General features: G+C 34.7%; 2 protein-coding genes across 2 annotated transcripts; one reads left to right on the forward strand and one right to left on the reverse strand.

The window, feature by feature from the left end:
• Positions 1-750: 750 nt before the first annotated feature.
• On the reverse strand, positions 751-4,978 carry LOC128983387 (ubiquitin-conjugating enzyme E2 S-like). Its single transcript, XM_054402651.1, has 4 exons — positions 4,818-4,978; positions 3,232-3,379; positions 2,323-2,642; positions 751-1,241 (listed from the first exon to the last, which is right to left on the reverse strand). The coding sequence occupies exons 1-4, from the start codon at positions 4,824-4,826 to the stop codon at positions 1,107-1,109; spliced, it is 612 nt and encodes a 203-aa protein (XP_054258626.1). The 5' UTR covers positions 4,827-4,978; the 3' UTR covers positions 751-1,106.
• A 1,727-nt stretch (positions 4,979-6,705) lies between these two features.
• On the forward strand, positions 6,706-22,285 carry LOC128992593 (actin-binding protein IPP-like). The gene is made up of 14 exons (XM_054416251.1): positions 6,706-6,733; positions 7,142-7,407; positions 8,432-8,576; positions 9,761-9,899; positions 11,408-11,573; positions 12,293-12,442; positions 12,760-12,953; positions 14,610-14,775; positions 15,065-15,162; positions 15,999-16,081; positions 17,191-17,240; positions 17,827-17,997; positions 18,480-18,567; positions 19,025-22,285. Exons 2-14 carry the CDS (start codon positions 7,171-7,173, stop codon positions 19,165-19,167), a joined length of 1,830 nt encoding a protein of 609 aa, XP_054272226.1. The 5' UTR covers positions 6,706-6,733; positions 7,142-7,170; the 3' UTR covers positions 19,168-22,285.
• Positions 22,286-22,330: the final 45 nt, after the last annotated feature.

Below are 22,330 nucleotides of genomic sequence, written 5' to 3' on the forward strand. Positions count from 1 at the left end.
AATTTTTTATTTTGACATTGCAAATGATGATAAGTTTTGCTAAGTGTAAGCAGTGTGAGACATGTTTAACTGCTGTAAACATAGCCAAAACAAGTCACTCCAAAACCATTCTAAAAATAACACAAGTCTGAAAAGTTGTTACTTGATACATTTGTTTTGACTGATAAATTTCGTATTTTTGTAGGTCTGAAGCTATGTAGGCTATACCTTGTAGTTTGTAGGTCTGATTCTATCCTCTCATTTTATCAATATAAACCAATTGAAAGTATCACTATTCACTATAGATCTTGCAAATGTTTTTATTTTCAGGCAATAAGCCCTTTCTCTCCAAATCTAAATTATGAAATAGGCAAGTGAAGCAGCTCACTGACATTTCTAGCAATACAGGTTCTTCTTTTAATAGCCTATATGATTGAAAGTAAATATTTTTCACCAAAAATTCATGTATGAATAGGACTAATACCACATCAACAAAAATTTTAATGCACAAATGTGGTAAATTGCTTATTGTTATTTCTATCCATTGACAAGTACGAATAGAAAAATGCCTTATTGCTTTGAATTGAGTTGCATCAATTCAAATCGAAAATCTTTTGAATCAAATCAAAATTATTTTGCTGCTTCGCACACCCCTAGCAAATTTCATGTTAATTAACTCTGTTCATATACTTTCTGAAAACGCAGATTATTTCTTAATTTAGCATTACCTAGTTAAAAATGAATGTAAGGGGAAAAAAATGTACATACAAGGAAGATAAAAATTCTACATATATTTTAATACGTTTCATCAACTTCAAAAGGTCTACAGAAGGGAACATAGAAATAATAAAGACAATAGGTGGAAGTGGCCAAATTATACTATGTAATACAAAAAGCGGTAAACTTCAAATAAATAGTGCAAAACAGTAGAAAGTTATAAAAATCTATTCGAATAGTTAAACCTATCCATTACACTAATTTAACAGATGAAACACCACGCTGTGTACCATCTTAAAATCAAACAACCACACATTTAAAATGATTTCATTCATGCATATGTACATTTATTTATATATATTATTTATATCTTTGTTAAGAGACCAGCTTTTACAGTTAAGTTACACACTTCACAACCTCTTCAAAGTCCTTTTTTTATCTTTTAGAGACTTCTTCTTGTCTGCCGCTAACTTCTTGTCACCCGCATGTTTCTTAGCCATCGGCCCTTCTGAACTCTCGAGTCCAGGTTTTGGCGGCTTGGGGGCCTGAAAATTAACACAATAGAAATTACTGATGGGAGTGACGGGCCTTTGAAAAAAATCCTAATATCAATTTTCAGACAGAAAGAGATCCAAACATAGGTATTTTGTGTTAAAAAAGTTATAATACCTACCGAAAAAAAAACATGGGAAATTTGTCAGAGATTACTATTTTTTATTACTAGAGTCAAGTTTATTACCAAGCAGCTAAGCAAAAACGCAAAATAAGTAAAGATTAAACAGTTTCAGCAAATTAACGCATGCTTTCTTTCATAAGCTTTAAGTTCCTACTGTGTTTACAAGCAAACCAATTAAATACTGGGTAAATAGAGAGAGAGAGAGAGAGAGAGAGCACCAAGAAGCACCTTAAGATATATGGGAAAAATCCCAAAAACTGCAAAACTTTTTAAGCATAACCTTTACAGAGTTGTTGGTGTGCCATTAAGTTGAGAGTTAAAAGGGCTACAACATAGTTAATTTTAATTTTTTAAATTAAAAGTGTTAGAGCTGTTTTTATTTATAAAATGTTTTCATTATTTAATGGTGATAATAAGAAAATACTCATTTTATATGATAATTTTTCAAGCAAAATTAAAAATATTGCTGCGGGTTTTCTTAACAAATTAACTGCTACTAAAAAACCACATTAAAAAATATATAATGTTTCCGGCAACATTACTTAATTCCTACGTTTGCCATTTTTTACAACTTGATCAGCTCCAGCGAACAATAGAGCCTCTTGTGATCTGGACAATATCGTAACTGTCCCCCGCAATCACAGCAAAATCCACAATAGCGTAAACGAAAATGAGCATTTCTTTAGCTTCTCCCACAAATGATGACATTACCGATAATAGAACTGTCCGACTGCTGTTTATGAATGGACGATCAGCCATAGGCTATTGACAATAAATTATTTCAAATTTCCAGGTAACATGCAAAACGTTTGTACAATTCACAAACTTATGCCCAATTTTCAAAACTAACTTAATTACTTATTTTTCTGTTAGAACTCATCCTAAAACTCTACCCTGTATTTAAACTATTTTTTTAAGATTAACATCAATGACTTTTCATCACAACTCACTGCTGCGTGTATCTCGGTCATCATCCGTGCTCGTTGCGAATAGTCATCGTAGTGTTCCAACAACAGCTTGCCGGCCTCCTCGTTGAGCGCAGACTCTGCGTTGGGCACAATAAGCAGGCACTTGATGGTCAACAGAATGTGTTTAATGCCCAAGTCAGGTTTCCAGTCCTTCTTGAGTGTGTTGACGCAGATTTCTCCGTTAGTGGCCACGTTCGGATGGAAGATCTTGGTGAGGAAGAACGCCTTTGGAGGGCCCTGAGGGAAGTCCTTACCCAGAACTAGCTTTACTTTGAAAACTCCTCCAGCGTACGGAGTCCCAGCTGGATAGAAAGACGTATCAAGATTAGTTTATAAATTTAAAAACTTGTTTGTAATTTATGTTGGTTTAAATTGTAGTGGTCATTTTTATACACCAAAACTTTTCCCAATTCCCAATGATTGTGTGAATAAAAAATTAGGCCTATTTATTATTTAAGTTGGGTTTTGTTGAGGACTAGTTGGCAAATTTTTGTTTAAAATTATGTATACAAGATAAAATTATGCATCAGTCCCCCCACCAAAAAAAAAAAAAAAAAAATTAATATGGTCCAAGTGAAATGCACGAAAAGAAATGTGTTCAGAATGTAGCCTAGCTAAATTAGTTAAAGGCAAAGTACACAGACCAAAAAAGGCTTTACTGATGTATTTTTATACAAGAATCAATGTAGGGCCTATTATCGTCAGATTGTTCCTGAGGATTTTAATCAATCGCTCTATTATGGTTACATGACTCCCATTAATATGGCTGGATTATAGACATAACTTACAGATACCACACAATAATGAATACAAAATCTTCCGAAGCAAGATCAACGATTAAGGTGCTTATTATTTTTTGGAACCAAATAACTCTAAGGTTTAAGTACTTACCTGGGCCTTCAATAAACGCTTGGATGTCAGTAATGTCCTGTTCATTCAAATTAACTTTTATGCCTTCTGGTGGCGTTTTTACTAAATCTTGTAGCTCTTTAACTACTTGTCTTATGCATTGGGGAGATAAATTCTCCACATTAGACATCTGAAAATATAGTTCAAAATGAAATGTGTAGGCCTATACACTGACAAAACTAGGACTATATAGTAAATTAACATATGAAAGTTAGAAACTCTACTTAGTTCAAGGATTTGTAAACTCTAATTTTGGTTTGAACGTACTTAAGTTAGGACTGTGTGCTCAAAGTTATTTAAACTAAAAATAAATCAATAGCAGTTAAGATCCGTACAGCGCTAGACGAACAGGTGCTTACGTGTGTAAATGGACTGTCGTGAAGTTGAACAGCTCGCTTGTTTGCAGGTGTAAATACACTGGTAACCATCTGAATTGTCTAAAATATGTACCAAAGTTACCAAACATTTACCGTAGGTACCTAACTTATTTTGTACATGGGCCTAATGGAATTTACTGTAGCCTACCTGCCTACGGGTTGGCGTCGCTAGGAAGCATAAACATGGATCATTAACTTATAGGATTTAGAACTACCGTATGTAACTTATATACCATAACATTGAGTTCCCTGTTTTCTCTAAGTACCGGTAGGTAGCGTTGCGGTAGGTAACGTGCGGGCTACTAGTGCACTACGAGCACTCCTATCAGCCTACATCTATGTAGTAAGTTAGTGCTATTCGCACTTCCCGGCCATCGCCGGGGAAAGTTATAATCGTTGCCAGCCTGAATAGCTTAGAATGTGAGCTTTTTAGTGTAGTTTGGTGCTAAAATTTCCCGTAAAATCCCGTCTGGCAATGCTTTTGTGCTGCGAGCCACATTACAATGACACTGTCTACGGACCCAGGCAGTGCTGCTCCGTTCGGATGTTTCAGTGAACTACGTCCACTCTCGGGATAACACAGCACAATCACCACTGCACTTTTGTGATTCCTCAGACTGAAATATTTGAATGCCAATTGCGTTAACTGATTTGGTGGTAAACCGTGTGATACGCTTGGGCTTCGCTGCCATTGGTGAACGCCTTTTTAAAGGTTTCCAGCACTCACCATGTTAAATTTAGCTCATTACTTAATTAAGCAGACCTGAGATGATTAAGTTAGGGTCAAGAAAGAAATTTTACTAAATTAAATAAGCACTTAAGATAGTCCTAGTTCTGTCTCGTGGAAATATTATTTTAGTATGCTACTTTGTATTTTAAATTATTAAACATCAATAACACTATACTTTTAGGAAAAGTAGTTCCTTTTAACCTATGGGCCTACTATAGATGGATTATAAAATAAACTTAACCAGATCATAGGATATACCTGTGAGAAAACAGTATTTAAATAGGAGTCAAAACTACAAAAAATCTATTGTAAAAAGTATAAATAATTATAATTAAGATTTTGGGCCCCACGTAAGCTAAGTCGTTGCTAGTCTCGTAGCATAGCATTTTGGACGCAAACAAAACGTCTATGGCTCCAACTGTAAAAGCATAACAAAAAGTAATCAAAATTATTGAACTTACCGAGCTCATATTCCACACTTCTCTGATTTTAAATTAGCTAAAACTGAAAAACTTATATTAATAACAAATGTATAGAGATAACTTCATAAATAAAATATAATTGAAAGAATAATAATGGTCGATAATGGAGGGCAGAATTTTCTTCGCCTTCGTTCGACCAATCCAGTAAGTGTAGTGTAGGAGTAGGACACAAAACACTAAAACAGATGAGATGAGGAGAGGATGGAAATAACCCAGAAATTTGAAAATTTCGACCAATAGAAAGCGTGCATTTCAGAGCTGAGAGTATTGAACTTTGCTAGAAACAAGCCAACGGAAATCGATAAAATACAGGTTGTATATATTTTATTGTGGCTGTAATATTTTTTTACGTACTTTAATTAAATCATTGATTAAACATACTCTCTTATATATGTTCAGATCTGATGATATTTGATCATTTGATAATGATCAAATAGACAAGCTATTGGCGTAATTGGAATTCTTTCTGTATTTATAAAAAAAAAAAAATAACCAAGTTTAACATGGTTTAACTTTAACACTTCAACACTTTTCGATGAAATGACATCCTTACAAGATGAAGGTAGGTATTTTAAGCCAAGTATGAATGGAGATGAGTGTAGGATGAGTGGCGCGATCTTGTAGTCTTGTTAATGACTAAGGCCGACAAATTAAGTAAAATATAAATTAGTAAAACCTTATGAACAGTATAGTATCTGACACATGTTGATAATTGTTAAAGCTCATTTTGAAATCGAACCCTTTTAGCCACTCATAATTTTCCCAGGCCTCTGGGGACATCAAAGCGAAAAAGTAAATCGGTCCCGGGTCCAGGCACGGCCACCTTCAATTCTAGGCCGCAGCCTGGTAGAATTGGTAACGTCGAAGTAGGGTTGTTTAGTGTCAGACGTCCCATAAGATAACATGGGCATGGCAGACAGGTGACATCAGGGGCCCATTTCATAATAAAGTACAAACTAATATTATTAGTAAATCAGCTGATCGCCCAATGCAAATCAAATGGAAATTACAAGTTACAAGTTGTAACTTGTAACTTGTAGTTTATTATGAAATGGGCCCCAGGTCACTAATTCGCACTTCATTGATTTAAATATAAATTTATTAAAATATTAAAAATAAAACATACAGAATTGAAACAATTACAATGATATGAATTACATTTAAAGCGAAATCAATATTTTCATAGTGCAGTAACCAAGCTTTCGTATAAATATACAAATACAATAAACAGCTGTTACAACCCTACTTGCGACGTTGCCACTTCGAAGGCCGCGGCCTGGAGTTAAAGGCAGCCGCGGTCTTACCATAAGACCTACGGTAAAAGCTTATTCCCTATATGGGAAATTCACATGGAGATTCAAAACTAATTAAACTAAATCTGTTCACCTTGGTCTGATCCAAAACGCGTGTAATTTATTTCAGTATGCAGAGTTGCTTGTCAAAAGTTCTTTTGGCGTCTGTACAGTAAAATCATGATCAATGTATACAATACATTGATTTAGTATTTGCAATTTCTGAATACACTGCAAAAAAAATAGGCAATATATTCTCGAGACTATCATGACCATTGACAGGGCATTGACACAGAAAACACCGTCGTATAATTAAACTTGTCAAGAAATAATAACCATGTAAGACATAACGTTGACTAAAAAAACTCTAGAGGGATGAAGAAACTACAGTGCTTGCAACTGCTCAACTACTGAAAAAATTCCTTTCTATAAAGGAAATTCAATGGTCAAATTCGACATCTGTTTTTACTCTTTTGCCTTTGCCTTTGCACTGCCTCACTGATCGTCTGTTTCTAGTTCTGCTACTAACTGTAGTCTTTCTTTAGTCTGCACCTGCACTGCACTCTGTCCTGTCTGTAGTCTGTAGTGTCAGTGAATAAAAATGTTGTTATGTCAAGTTGAATGTTGATTTTGTTTTGTTGAACTTAGTTGATGGCTGGTGTTGGTAGATAGAGAGGAATGGGCAGTGAATAGTATTTTTGTTATATGAAATAACCACTTCTTTGCATATAGTTTATAGGTGTAATATTTCAACAATTATAAATATCTAATGGTGTCAATGTCATACTTGTGTGTTGATGGTTGCATTGAAATATTATTGCCAAAGGTGTGGTGATTTGTGTATTCAACAACACAGGCTTTTCCCTCATAAAAAATTGTTGTTTTGATAATTTCTGCCAAAGTTTAAGAAACTCTCAGTTTATTTTTTCCTTAATCAACAACATAAATTTAACTGTCAGTGTATTTTTTGTTTTCGAAATTAGCCTAACTCTTAACATCTGTTCATCCTAGACCTAGCTATTCTTGGCTTACCTAGAACTATGCCTCCACTAAAAGAAAATGCAAATAATAACAATGTATCTGGAACATCAGTCAAATCAACCTCACCCTCTCCTGCTCAATGGTATACATTATCAAAAAGTAAAGATGGTTCATCTGTAGACAAAGTTTATTCCAATCGATATTTTCCTGTAAAAGTTCTTCAAAATCTTAATAACCTACGACAAAACAGTAGATTTTGTGATGTTTCTATTGTTGCTGGCGGAAATGTGATGAAAGTAAGTATAAATCTAGATTAAATCAAATGTTCTTTAGATAATAATGAGCTGCACTTTACTTTAGGTCCTACACTCATTCGAATGAAAATATCGATTAGGGCCTATTCAATTGTTTCATTCGATATATCATTTGGTTAGTTAGGTTAGGTGTAAGTACGGTAAATAATTACCAATCAAAGTAGGGCCTACCTACCTACTGTCAAATTTTAAGACCTCACAGAAATCAGGAACAAATTTTGATTGTTTAACTTGGCTGCACTTTAGTTTACGTCCTACACTCATTCGAATGAAAAATATCGATATACTTATAGATAATTCGATATACCAATTATTTCATTCCGTTAGTTAGGTTAGGTTTCAACTTAACTAACTAAACTTGATACATCGAATGAAATAATCCTTATCGATCGATATAACTTAAGTATTCATTCCAATTTGTGTAGGACGTGAACTAAAGTGCAGCCTTTAACTTGTTTGGTAAAAGTAGAGAGTACAGTTTCTTAACTGGGCTATGCTAATATCGATTGAAACTATCAATTCGATTAGTAAACTTTCATGCGATTTTTTCACCATCAGCAAGTTTGGTTGGTTAGGTTATAGGTTATGATAGTTTAATTTTATAATAGATATATTAAAAAATATTGATTATTATACAATAATTTCAATTAAATAGTTTCAATCAATATTAGCATAGCCCAGTTAAGAAACTGTACCCAAAGTAGAATATAGTTCTACTTCTTGTGTTTAAAAGTTTTTTAAAGTGATAAGGTCCTGTGTGTCGTGGCCATCACTGAAACCAGACATTCGATAAATGTTTCAACCTAATGATATAATTATGAGTAGGCCTAATATAATGAATTCACGTGATGATGACAAATTCAGGTACATCGCTATGGTTTTTTCAAGCCCTTGTGAAACTAGCTTTTGAACTTAGTTATTACAGTTGATTCTAGTCAAATTTAAGGCTTTTGTGATATTGACGAATAATTGATAGTTAAATTGAAATATTTTACTGTATTTTCAGGTCCATCGAGCTATACTGTCTGCAAGCAGTCCTTATTTCCAAGCAATGTTCTCAAATGGTTTGGTTGAAGAGCAAAAAGAAACTATAGAACTGCACTCTATTCCTCCTCATATACTTAATTTATTAGTGGATTTTATTTACACAGGTTTGTAGTTGTAGGACTATTCAAATCATAAATTACACGATATATGTGCATATACAAACTATTTTACAATTTGAGCTTTAAAGGTCCCTATACCTTGTAATTAGTAATAGCTTGACTGGCTGGTAGCTGACTGGTTTAGTGCTCGCCTAACAATCAAAAGGTCACTGGTTCGATCCTGAGAATAAGTTCTAGCTTTATGATGGTTCGAAACTGGACCCAGCTGTCCCTGATCATTAAGCTTTAAATAAATGGTTCTGACTATTGAAACAGCTCAGTCAAAAGCTACACAGAACATCTCACACCACTCTACGCTCATCCTTCACTCATATTTGGGTTAAAATACACACCCAGAGGGCGTCCCCATGTCAATTTATTGATAATTGAATTGATAAATGATAAGACAAAAAATCTTTACCCACAACTGTATGTGCCAGAACTTAACAAAAACGGATGAAAGCTAAGCTGGCTGTGCTGCAACGTCAGCCAAGTTTGAAGAGAACAACAAGAAACTGCTATGTTGGAGCGTTTTGTTTACGGAGGAAAATTGCTTAAATTTTTTTTTTTTTAAGAGGTTGGCTGCCTTTTTTAACCTTGCATTTGCCCGTCCACATAGACTAAGCGCTCGTGCTTGGATCGTTTACAGCAAAGCAAGGAGTGAGCCGGTACAGTACAAAGGTGAACTGTACTGATAAAATGTTATCGGCAGTGACCAGGATCCGAACCCACAACATCGCTGCCTTGGGCCCGAAGTCTGCGACGCTACCGACTGGGCCACCGATTCACTAAATGGCATAACTGTACGCTTTCAGCTCCGCATCATAGTTCTATATTATGTTGTATGGGAAATATACTTGTGACGATCAAGGAAGAGCCCGAGCCCAGTGTTGGACTTGGCCCTAGATAAAAAGCAAAGGCTAGTGGACGACACTTTGAGTATACCATTGTATGTTTCCTTCCTACCTTACAGTCAAAAAGAGATGAAATTCTCAAATGAACACATATAATTTTCGTCACTACTTATTCAGTTGTAGAGTCATTCTTTAGCCGATCTTTATTGGTACTTTTTCATATATTTTTTATCATTTAGGTGCGCCTACTATTATACCCTACCTATTCATGATAAAATCCTTAAAAACCCTATCATAAAGACTTCTTTACCGAAAAATGGTCTTTAAATGTTGCAGGAGAGATAACCATAAACCAAGATAACGTTCAAGACTTGATAGTAGCAGCCGACATGTTGGAACTTAACGAGGTGGTGCTGGGTTGTACAGAGTTCCTGAAGCAAGAACTTCACCACACAAACGCTATTGGAATTTACAGGTGAACCTAACGATATGATTTCAATATTTATTTACCCTTATGTTACCCTGCAGCCTCTTCTTGATTGAAAAACTTTGGTTATGGTTTACTAGGCCTATAGTTTTTTTTCTCTGTTAAATGACATACCTATGGCATTAAAAGAGGGTCTTTTCGTCCAAAAAAGGGCTCTGCATATCCGGTTTACCAACACTCCGTTGAAAGAGGAGTCTTCCAGGTCCAAAATTTTTTATCAATGCCCTCAATGAGCAATAATGTCAGCAGTTATTCATCTGAATGATATTCCAATGGTTGGTCAATGTCATAGATTAGATATTCAACTAAACATCATCGTCTGACACACTCTGACATGAATGTGAATACTTTTGGACCCCTCTCTTCTATAATAGGCTTCCTGTAGAGATAAAAAAGGAACAGTGCGGTTCTAAAGGTGTTGGGAAACATAAAATAAACATAAAAAAAATCTAAGATAGCCTATTTTCTTAAAATTATTGTTATGTTCTGATATCAAGTTAAATCAACTAGCCTAAACAGGAAATAAAAATCTATGTTAAAGTTTGTGGTAAATAAAAAAATATCCATCAACATCCTTGTTAAAATATTATCAGCTGCTTAAAGACTAATAGGAAACAGCAAGTGTTCTATTGTTCGCAATGCAAGCAAGTACTAATCAATAATTCTTAAATTACACTTCCCCTCTCAATACTGTTAACATGAAGCCTTATCTAGTAATAGATCAGATTTCTTTCTTACTCAAGGCTATTATTAGTTTATTTATTGCATGTGATTGCAACTTTCTAATGGTTTTAGTTGTAAGCAGTTTGTATGCATTTTTCAAACAAAAGCAGTTCAATTTTACTGAGGATGTTTAATAAAACTACTGCCATATTGCCTTATTGCTTATTAAATTACACTATTAGGTTTGTTGTATGTTTTTATGCAGGGGTTTTTTCACCCCTTTATATTTTTTTCCATTTTATTTAATGCAAAAAATAGTTGTTTGTATGAAAAAATGAATTGGGAATAAAATAAACTTCTTGTTACCTACTTTATTCTTTGGAAATGCCCCAAGTCAAATTTTCTAATGTTACAGTTAACGATTCTTCCTTATACCCTACGGAGGGAGTATGAATCGAGGTATTTTTATGACATTTGGTATGAACATGTAAATCGACGTTTATTCCAATGAGTTCGGCAACCAGCATGATCTATGGGTATGTGGGCGTTTTATGGGGTAAAAATTGGGGTTTCACATTTTTATCCCCAAAACAAAGAATTTTGTATTTTCTTTCTAAACCATTTTGTCGAGCTTAAGAGCATATATTTTGTATTTTGAATTGCTGACCTTCCCTTAAGCAGCAAACCCAAGTATGTGTTTAATTGAATGCTATTTAATTGAGAATGAATCTGTCATGGAGTTATTCAAGTGAATATTCAATCAGATAATTGGGAATACGCTTAGTCTGCAGGCATGCTGCGGCAGGGGTATTTATCAAAAATTGTTGTTGCAGGTTTGCAGACGCGCACAACTGTGGTGACATGCGAGCTACAGCTTTAGACTACATACAGAACCACTTTCCACACATCTGTCTGGAGGAGGAGTTCCTAGATTTGCCCAAGGATCAGCTGGTGTTTTTCCTTTCCAGTGAATTGCTTAGGGTGGACAGTGAATACCAGGTATTCCGTTATTTATTTTAGTTACTAGCTGTTTACTATGCTGGTTGTCTGATAAATTAGTTTGCTGCCTAATTCTTGTGGGAAATCTGTAACTGATTTTAATGTACTGTGGTTGCTGATATGTTTTGTTGTGATAAAAAAATAATGTAAGTTTTATTATTACTTACGGTACCTTTCTTAGTTGCCTTCTTGAGCTATTTCTTAAGATCAGATCCAAGTTTTACAATGCCGACGCAATTGGGTCTGTATTTTAAGGCGAATATAAGTGTACAATCTGTGTTGAATGGAGATTAAAGGACGAGCTTTGTTACCGACTAAGTGCTGATAGTCGTTTAGGCCTATGTAATCGACTCTTTCTCTCTCTCTCTCTCTCTCTCTCTCTCTCTCTCTCTCTCTCTGTTACATCAGCTGGTCTACATGCAGAACAGGGTATCATTTATTAAAAGCCCAATGGCCAAGGCCAGCTGTTAAAAATATTTTTACTTTTCTCAGGAATTAATTAGAAACCTTGTGATTATCAGGCGAGCACTATATCCAATCAGAACCCAGCCTTGTTTATTCATCATGCTTTCTTTGTAACCTATTTATAGGGAATAGAATTTAGATGTACCAGTTTAAGGTTAAAATCTACAGCTGAGGTAACAAGAATACATGTGATTCTTTTAGAGTTTCACTGAAAACAATTTTGAGTAAGTAATTACCTCAACTTTTGTTTCTAGGTGTTCCAAGCAGCTTTGAGGTGGATCTCGCACGATGTTACACAACGTAAACGCTACATTTTCGAACTGCTGAAACACGTTAGGTTGCCCCTGCTGTCTGTGTGCCTTCTAGAGAAGACCATCACCGAGTGTACGGATACTAGCTTGAAGGTAACGTTGGAATTACAACCTTAACAACAAGAATCATTGACAAGACTATAGTTTAAACTCCGTGATAATGAAAGTTCTTTTCAAATTTCTTGGGTCGTTATGAAGGTTTTCGCAGCCTGTGCCAGATATCGATGATTTTGGCATTAACTTTTACTTAGGCTGTTTCTTTACACTTAAGAGTAAAGTTAGTCTGGCAGTGAATTGTCGTATTGAGTAACCTAGTGAAACTGTCCGTGTTCCCTAGACTGTGCACCAACTAAGATATCTTTGTCGTCAGAGGGTCTAATATAACTAACAGTTTCCTCTGTTCCACTCAGATTGCACTGCGTAGTGTCCACAACGACCTGTTGACTCGCAAGGGTAACCTAGTGCCGCTGTCGGTGTTCCCTCGACTTTGCGCCAAGAAGGACATCTTTGTCATCGGAGGGTCCAAGAGAGAACTTATGAGTGCTTGGACACGATCTTGCGAGTGCACATTCGAGTCTGTCGAGCGCTTTGATACGTTCAGAAGGTAAGGATTGTTTGCCTTTGTTACTCCATCGTTACACAGTGCACCAAGACTTGTAGTAATGGGTACGCAGAATCATTGGATACTGAAGTATATATCTCACATTTATATGGAACAGTTGTAATATTTTTTTCTTATTAACCCTCCCAGTGTTACTTGACGAAAATTCGACAAGCAGCACACTTTGTGTAGTGTTACTTGTCGATTTTTCGACACGCAGACATCGTTTACGGCGAAGGCTCTATGACTGACTGAATCGGATTGAACTGGATCGAGTTAGGTATCGGTCTTTCCGTAATATTCTAAGCTTTCTCCAGAGGTCTGTCTCTAAGCGCTATTCATTTTAGTTCCGAAAATATTGTAGCAGACAGCTGACTGAGCTGACGTGCGTGTATTTGTAAACAGCTAGGTTACCCTCGGACCAATGACTGATGTGTTTTATTACGTTTATCATTGTTTTAGTGTTAAAAATCAAAAGTAGTGATATACGTGGTGCATTATAAGAAGATTTAAGTGGTTTTGAAGTGCTGGTTGATGATCCTGAAGAAGTAGGTAGTGATATTGATGTAAATTATCAGCCAGATTCCTAGCTATGGTTAGGCTATGCATTCTTAGCTAAACGCTATGTACTGAAATCAGTTTTTTGCCCATAACTTATTTATTTGCAAATCTACTTCCTTATATTATTATATATTTGTAATCCTCATAAAATTTAGAACAAAGTGGCTATTTTCAAATATTTATAGGCCTATAATTTATACAATTTCATTGAGTGCAAACTTATTTTTTTTTTTCAATTTTTCCAAAATAATTTTTTTTTTACCTAAATAAATTTTTTGAAACAAATATTCCTTATGTTTTATGTATGATATTGAAGCCCATGATTTTCCAAACAAAATGGTATATAGAACATTAGAATTAACATTGTTTTAAGCTTCTCAGATCTGTTTAAATAAAACCTTGCAAATGCGCCAAAAATAGGTGGACATTAAGGCCTAAACTATGGACACTTGGAGGGTTAAAAAAGATCATTGTTGAGTGGGCCACTCACACGGTGCGTTAGAGTCCAAAACTCTACCCTCTCGCTTAGTTTTTGTTACTGAAATAGTTGATGTTACATAAAAGATATTATAGCTTAGGCCTACAATAAATTGTCCTTTCAGTTTAACTGAATTAAAAAGTTATTCAGTAGAAATCAGTGATTTACGCTATGGAAATCTATTAGCGACTCGATTCAACTACGGCCATTTTGATTCTTAAACGAGGGACAACATTAGGGATAAAATCGTTCATCCAATAGGCTATTCAAAGGTGTATGACACATAATTGTACCATAAATGTGTGACATTATAGTACCTACTTTTATTTTGACAAGTGAATGCTGGATTCCGCAAAATCACAAGGATGTTAAGTGACATAATTTAAATTTGGTTTCAAATAGTTTATTAAATTCAGCAAGAGGATATAAATAGTACAAGGTGAGGGTGGTCTGTAATAAACATTGGAACAGCTTTAGGGGTTTTTTCTTGGTCCAAGCCAATTCTATGGATTTAGTTATTTTTTTCTAGCAACAGTGACACTGTGATTAACCAGAACATTGGGAAAAAGACATTTTAGGATAACCAAGTCTGGATCTTCTTGACACTAGATTGTTCACAGGAGGTGGTATCAGGCAGCTCCTATGGGGATTGGTCGTATTCTGCCCGGCGTCGCAGCGTTGAATGGTAGAATCTACGTGGTGGGAGGAGAACAAGAATCTCAGATACTTGCCAACGGAGAAGTCTACGACCCTTCGGAAGACTCGTGGACGCCAGTCGCTAGCATGGTTAGTTGTAGTGTTATTTTCTTACACCCCTATATCAGTGAGGTTAATTATTCCTAAAGCTTAGTCAAAATTGGTCTGGGCCATCTGTATGTTCTCAGGTAACACTGAACTCTTTTCAAGGATGTCTATAGATCCCGGATATCCCTGGTTTCCCAGATAAGTTTATTTCACTTTGCTTAGGGTTTACCAGAGTATCCATAAAAGGTTGATTTTTGTAACTTACTATAATTTTGACCATGAAAGTAAGCCTGATTATTTTGTATATTCAAAGACACTGTTCTGAAACCAGGTGGTGCCCAGATGTGAGTTTGGTCTATGCGCTCTCGGAGGGGAACTTTACGCAGTCGGAGGTTGGGTCGGCGAGGATATCGGTGGTTCAATCGAAAGGTTAGTGAACAATTAGAATTAGATATTAATTTAAAATTTTACATAACTTATTTAACTATATAAATATTCAGGTGTGTTTTTGGGAAGACGAGCGATCAGAACACAGGTGAGAAACAAAATCTTACTTATCTTTTAATAGAATGAATATATGTTTTATTACCTGGCGCTTAGATATTTGTTATCTTATCAGTTGTTGACCAAAACTGACATTTTCTGTCTGTTGCGTAAAGCAAAAAAATAAAAGTTAGAAAATGTAAAATGCGTTGTTAAAAAGAAGAGAAAAATTTTGGCGATGCACTAACCTTGAAAAATTACATTGAAGTGAAGGTCACAAGATGGCGGCTTCATCATCTTGGTTAGTGTCGTCTTGAGTAGTAGGGAGTAGGCGGGAAATTTGAATATACATTAAATTTAACTTAAATTAGTTCTTCTTTTGTTATGTATTTAAATTAAAGAAAACTCTTCTTCATGGGGTTATAATAATAATAATAATATAGTTATAATAATAAATAAAATAATTACTTCTTCTAACACTGTCCTTTTCTCAATTTTAGTTTTTTTGCTTAACACCAGTAACAAATAACCGACCCATCCCTATCAACCTTCATAGTATGATAAACGATAAGAGAAAATGTATAATTTAAATAGTAGTAAATTCTATCTGCTAGGCTTATTAAAATTACAGTAAATATATATATAGCTACAGCTAGTCCAACAGATGACCATTTTAATATGAAATGAAAAAATAACTTTGATACATATGATATAAAAAGCCATTGGTATTTCTTCTGATTGTTCCAGTGAAACTGTTTGACTGATGTTCCGTTTTTGTGTAGGTATGATCCATCACTGGACGAGTGGATGCTGCACGGTGAACTGCCCGAACCTAGATTCAGCATGGGAGTCGTCTCTTACGAAGGTTGGTAGAATTGAATACTGAAAGAGAACTACAGTAGAGCCCCTCTTAACCGACCTCGTATTAACCGATAATCGGATTATCTGCCTTCGATCGTGAAATAATACAGTTTGTTTTAACCGACCTTGCTTTGAGAGCAGCTCGTTTTAACCGCCGCTTTCTAGGAATCTCTGCATTTCCGCTCCCACGCTGGGCGATGAGAACTGAACCATACGCTTATCTCCACAGGATATGACTAAGAATAAATTATTTTGTGCTGATTACAAAAAATATAGCATAGCCTATTGTCAGTTTGTCATCATCGTTCGTTATCGTAGCTTGAGCACATTTGATCTGATATGTTATCTGTGCGGCAAATTTAAAACGCCATAAAGTGCGTTACGATTTTGAGAACTGATTATCTTATTGCTGGAGTAAACAAACAACGCAACTTGTAGGGAGGGCAGGGAAGAGGGGTTAACAACTCCAAGGTCAAGCTAGTTTTAGTGCCTCGCTCGAGCCTACAGTGGGAGGTTATAAATAAACATCCTGTCCCTTGTAACAAAATGATTGCTTGTATCTTTAATTTCGACAAAAGGTTCTGTACTGTATTATGATGGATTTAGAAAGCTTCAGTTAATACATTACAGTACTAAAGTTATTAAGATAGGAATGTTATTGACTGTTGCCTAGTATTATAATATATTCCACTGAAAGTAGGCCTATTAGATTTAACCGTGTTTTGTGTTTATTTGTGACTTGTCTATCAATACGAAAAAGGAGATAAGAGTGGTTTATTTTATAACTAATGCAAATATGACTTCAAAATGTTGATTATATAATTCCAAATGAATAGCATTTCATTATGTTATGATTTTATTGATTGCCCGTTTTAACCGACCTTTTGAGTTATCCGACGTAGGTCCGGTCCCATTAGGGTCGGTTAAGAGGGGGTCTACTGTAATATGATTGGTGGTTTTCTTTTAATTTTTACAAGTTTCACGTTTTTCACAGCACAAAATTATTATTAAATTTCTCTTAGTTTACAAACTAATTGCTTTATGTAATGAAAAAAAAAACTGAAGTAGTTGTAAAAGGTAAATTTAACATTTAATATATTTCTCTTCTTCCAGGACTGATATATATTGTAGGAGGCTGTACGCACAGTAGAAGACATTTACAAGTAAGTGAACATCTAAGGCTAGACTTAACTTTTTTAAAATCTTATCTACCAAAAAAAAAACTTACAATTAAAGAAGAAATTGACAAAATTTAGGTTTTTTTCAATGGGAGGGGCTTTAGTAGATTAACCTTACTTACTTACTTACTGCTATGGCCACTTGTACCCAAGCTGGTACTTGGCTTCACCAACTCGTTGTCGCCAGTTCTCTCGGTCCTCTGAATCTTCCTCTAATAGCAATCATCTCTTCCATATCCTCCGGACTTGTTCCCACCACCTAGCACTAGGTTAAGCTTAATGCTGATTGTAGATGGAATTTAGAAAAAGGTTTGAAACTATTCTATAATCTATTTCTCTTCTGGTAGCTTTATAGTATAATTACGGCAAAAGGCCAAGAAGAAGTTCACAGTACAAACATGATAGTACCCAGGTTTGGCAAGCATCGCACAGGATTTCATACGAGTACCATAAACTGATATTTTTCGGAGTAGTAACACAACATAGGCTACTATTCTAGTCTACAAAGATTATGGTGACCAACTGATTACTGTGCGGTTTGATAAAGGCTAAATTATCTTTCATGTTCCAGGACCTGTTGTGTTTCAACGTAGTGACGGGAGAGTGGCAGAATCTCGCGCCGATGTTGGTCCCCAGATCTCAGATGGGGGTCGCTGTGTTAGATGGATATCTTTACGTCGTCGGAGGAACCAACAAACAGAACGAAGTGTTGCACAGTGTGGAACGATATTCGTTTGAACAGGTCTGTTTGCCGTTTTGGTTGGTTTGACCGATTGATTGATAATATTTGTGAACCCGGTGCAAGTTGAGTATAGTTTAAACTTTCTCCATGTTTGCGTCCAATTAAATCAGCTGATATTATTAATAGGTTCTATTGGATTGATAATATTACTTTAATTCACAAGAGATTTCTTGCATCTGGTTTTGGCTTGAGTGTATCTTTGCTTCATAACATTGACCAGCAATACATTATAATTCAGTACCCATTCAGATAGAATGACTTATTTTGAGTTATAGCAAATGTTATGAGCTATGACCAACAACTTGGTCAGCAAAAAAAAAAAAAAAATAAGGTAGAAAATAGAATTTTAGACACTAGCCCATTTTGTGACTTGCTACTATGTTTTTTTTTACTAAGAAATAGGTGACATCTAGTCCGTATAAATGGGATGTCTACTTCTGTATCCAATAGCCAATGCCTATAGCCAATGTTTACTGTTCTAGGACAAGTGGTGTGAGGTTGCTCCAATGAAGGTCGGCCGAGCAAGCCCTGCCGTGGCGGCTGCGGATAGTCTACTCTACGTTATTGGAGGTAACTAACGCCACCGTGGAGACTTTGTTACATAAGAGTAGTCGTAGAGGAAACATCCAATGTTACACTGAAATGGTGTCTAGAACTAGTTGCTGGTGTCTAGGGCAAAGAGGTTAAATGTACCTTGTATGCCTTAGCCGGCCCGAGGTTTGCATGTGGTGCGCTATGGATCCGACAATCGAGCTCCTCCTCCCTTCCTTGTGTGGGGTTTTTCCTCTTGCACCCCCTAACAAACCTAATACCTGTTACGCCCCTGGACTTGAGCCCATTTACCAAAGATCCTGCGTCTTAAGGTCTTTTGGATTGTTCAGAGGATTACTAATTTCCGGTTGAGCGACTCATTGTCAAATCTGACATCCAATTAAAGAATGTGTATATCCAATAAACGTCTTCGTTAAAACACCGCCTCCGCCTCTCTATTGACAAATAAATACATATCTTGCATTGTTTTCTCCAGGAGATCAAACTCACGAGGTGAACTTCTACCGAGCTCAGATCACGATCGCGGACGTTGAATGCTACGATCCCCTCTCAAACAGCTGGACGGACTGTCCGCCCCTACCGGAGAGTCGAAGCGAGGCCGGAGCAGTTGTTATTTGATAACACCAAAAAACTTTGCAGACTGAGTGTACATAGGTGCGAATGAGAGTGTGTTAATTTATTGTCGTTGAGGGGAAGCCAAAGATATGTAAATGTTATGCTTTGTTGTCTTTTGTTAAAATACTCAAATTTTAAAAGACATGCCTATAAAAAAGTATGACACTGTCACTTTAGCTTCTAAATTCTTAGGGATCACAACCTCGATATGTCAAATTTATTCTCACGGTTAAGTTGTGGTTTAGAATAAAATAAGCTTAATTTAGTCATGCTACCGCCAGATTGTGCTGATGTAGGGTACCTACTGATTTCTTCCTTTTACATCGACTCAAATGATAATAGTTTTGCAAACAATAGCTTTTTCACATCGTTGTATCGAGAAACTAAAGCACAAAATATAACTCTGTAAGTACACTCTACGAGGCACTTATTCAAATAGGCCTATGTTGTTGGATAAAAAACTGGTTATAAATTTTCTACCTCATTTTTTGTTGCTGAGATATAGGATGTGACATGAAAGATTATATAGCTTTAGAATAAGTTACCCTATGTTTGACTTGGTTTAAAAATCTGCAGAAATAAGTATTTGACTTCAGCACAATCTGTTGGTGATTCACTTCAATTTTTATTTTAATATTGATGACAACCTTCATGAAGATGGAGTGCCTAGTTGTATTGATAGTCAAAGGTTACACTCTTTTATAATTGCTTACTGTCAGTTGTAACCAAGATGTGCTAGACAAATGTCATCCAGTTCAGCCATGTGTTGGACAAACTTAAAACAAACGTGTAAGTATCCTATCATATCTTAGCATTTTAAAGTAAACCGCAAGTCTATTGGTGTGATGGGAATTATCTTTCTTGGGTTGAAAAATGTATTACAATTTGCACATCTAATGAGGACCTCGGCTTCTAGTTAGCCGTGCTTTTGTTACACGTTTATTTGTTTAACTTATTGTTAAACCTTGTCTTTGACACTGGAAAACGTCAAAAACAGTATAGGCTGTCTAGTCTAATGCAAAACTGATAGAAGGTTTGTAAATTCCCTCTCTATCGAATAAACTGAGATTGCAATTGGCAGTAAGCAGTTTTAGTACATTTGCCAGCAGTCTGCAATTTTCTCTAGATTTAAACAAATTCTTCATACATGAGCTCAAAACACGATCGTTCCAAAAATTGCTAGTGTATTACAAAATGAATGATATTACAGTACATGTTATTTCTGTTTTAATATGATCTTTAGTCCTTAAAGTTTCTAAAACACCATTCATACCTAAATTAACGGTATTTAGTTGTACTTGTCCTATTGAATAATTTATATAAAAACAAAAACTGAAGAATGGTGTTTTAATGATTGAACTTTTTTGTTACAAAAATAATGTAAAAATAATAAAATCTGTGTACTGCACTCTATCAATTCTACCATAATCATTATCATTAATTTACATTGATCCATAATCCAGAATGGTTTAAGTCCAAAATATTAATACATATTTTATCAGTCTGACGATTTCCGTCCAATTCTGAATAAAATAAAGCTACGTAAATTATTGATTAATGGAGAAACATTTTTTTTTTATTTCTGTTTTAATACTGGAAACAATTTCTTTTAAGGTTGGTTACACAAACTTAACCTAAATAACTTCTAAATTTTTTGTAAGAAATTAATTTTCTTCAAACAAGTTACAAACATTATCACCCAGTTTTAAAGTTATCCAGTTAATAGTTTGTTGTACCAATTAATTAACTTAGTAATTTTAGACCACAGCTAATTTTATCACAAACATTGTATGTACAATCATCACTAAACTTTGTCAATTCATAATATTTTGTGGACGTAACTTTGTAAAATAGACTCAATAATCAGGAAACATTTGCATGATATCAGTTAATATTTCTATTTGTAATGTTTTACATGGTTTGAATTCTATTTTTGGTGACTACTTTATTATAACATTTTCAAATACTATTTCAACGTCACATCCAGCAATATAGAACAATATTCAATATTTCTGTCCTAGCATTTAAGTCTTAATTTTTACTTTTAATTATTACTGGTTGATTATTATTAGATTTTGTATATTTTTGTGTTGATTGTGATATATATTATATAATACCGTATGTATTTTATAGGCCAGTGAATTTATAACTTGTTTATATAAGGAAATTTTGCAGTATTAAATGGTTGATAAAAGTTTAAAAGATGCCACTGAATAAATACTTGCTGTAATTTTCTAGTAAAACTGTCAAAAAAGTTGTATTCTCAAATCCAGCAAAAGATTATTAAATTCCTATGCTTGAGAGATTATAAAATGCTAAAAATTTTAATTAAAAGTCTTGTTCGACACAATTCAGTTTAACAATCAAATTTCTTTTAATTTGGAATCTTACTATTTTGAAGAATCTCAGGTTTTTTTACATTGAGCTTATAAAAAATACTCAGTCTGTTAATTGCTTATGTACTGTGAAAAAGGGTTGAGAAAAAAAGGGTTTGTATTGTTACTGTTATTTACAATTCACATGCACAGCGCTTTGTAAAAGATTTAAAATATAAAAAAGCATACAGTACACAGCAGTTTTTTCTAAGAGAGTCAAAATAAAAAAAAAATACTCTACTAAAAACAGCTCTAAAAAAAATATTGTCCTTCGTGAATAGTTAGTAAAAAATCCACAACGCTTTATAATGGTATAGAAACAGAATATAAATTCTTCTACAAAAACATGTTTATTTTTGTTTTTTAACAATTAATAACACGCACAGAGCTTTGTAAAATCATTAGATAGGAAAAAATTTTAAAACCTTGATTAGCGTTAATTTTCTAGCCAATGCTTCCTGGATCAGCCTTGCAGTAAATTTAATAAAATCTTGTCACATTTAACTATACTTTGACGGAAATTCTATTGCACAATTTGACTTTAAATAGTTGGACAAAATCACTCTTTATCGAAGTGATTGTAAGTTTAACTGTAAAAAACATTCTGAATGTTTGTTTTGCCTTAAGATTTGTTATTTGACGGCTAACTTTCTGTTGAAATGATTAGTTCATTACACAATGCTTTACAGGTGCTCCTTTATAACTATTGTAAATCATTTGTGTAAATGTGTTATTAAAACATTGTACAAGCTGTTTGAATTTTTCTCTACATGTTCTCCATTATTTGCTCG

Source organism: Macrosteles quadrilineatus, unplaced genomic scaffold, assembly GCF_028750875.1.
Source record: "Macrosteles quadrilineatus isolate MER2022 unplaced genomic scaffold, UCM_ALF_1.0 Scaffold_1__1_contigs__length_201487025, whole genome shotgun sequence".
NCBI classification, from domain to species: domain Eukaryota; kingdom Metazoa; phylum Arthropoda; class Insecta; order Hemiptera; family Cicadellidae; genus Macrosteles; species Macrosteles quadrilineatus.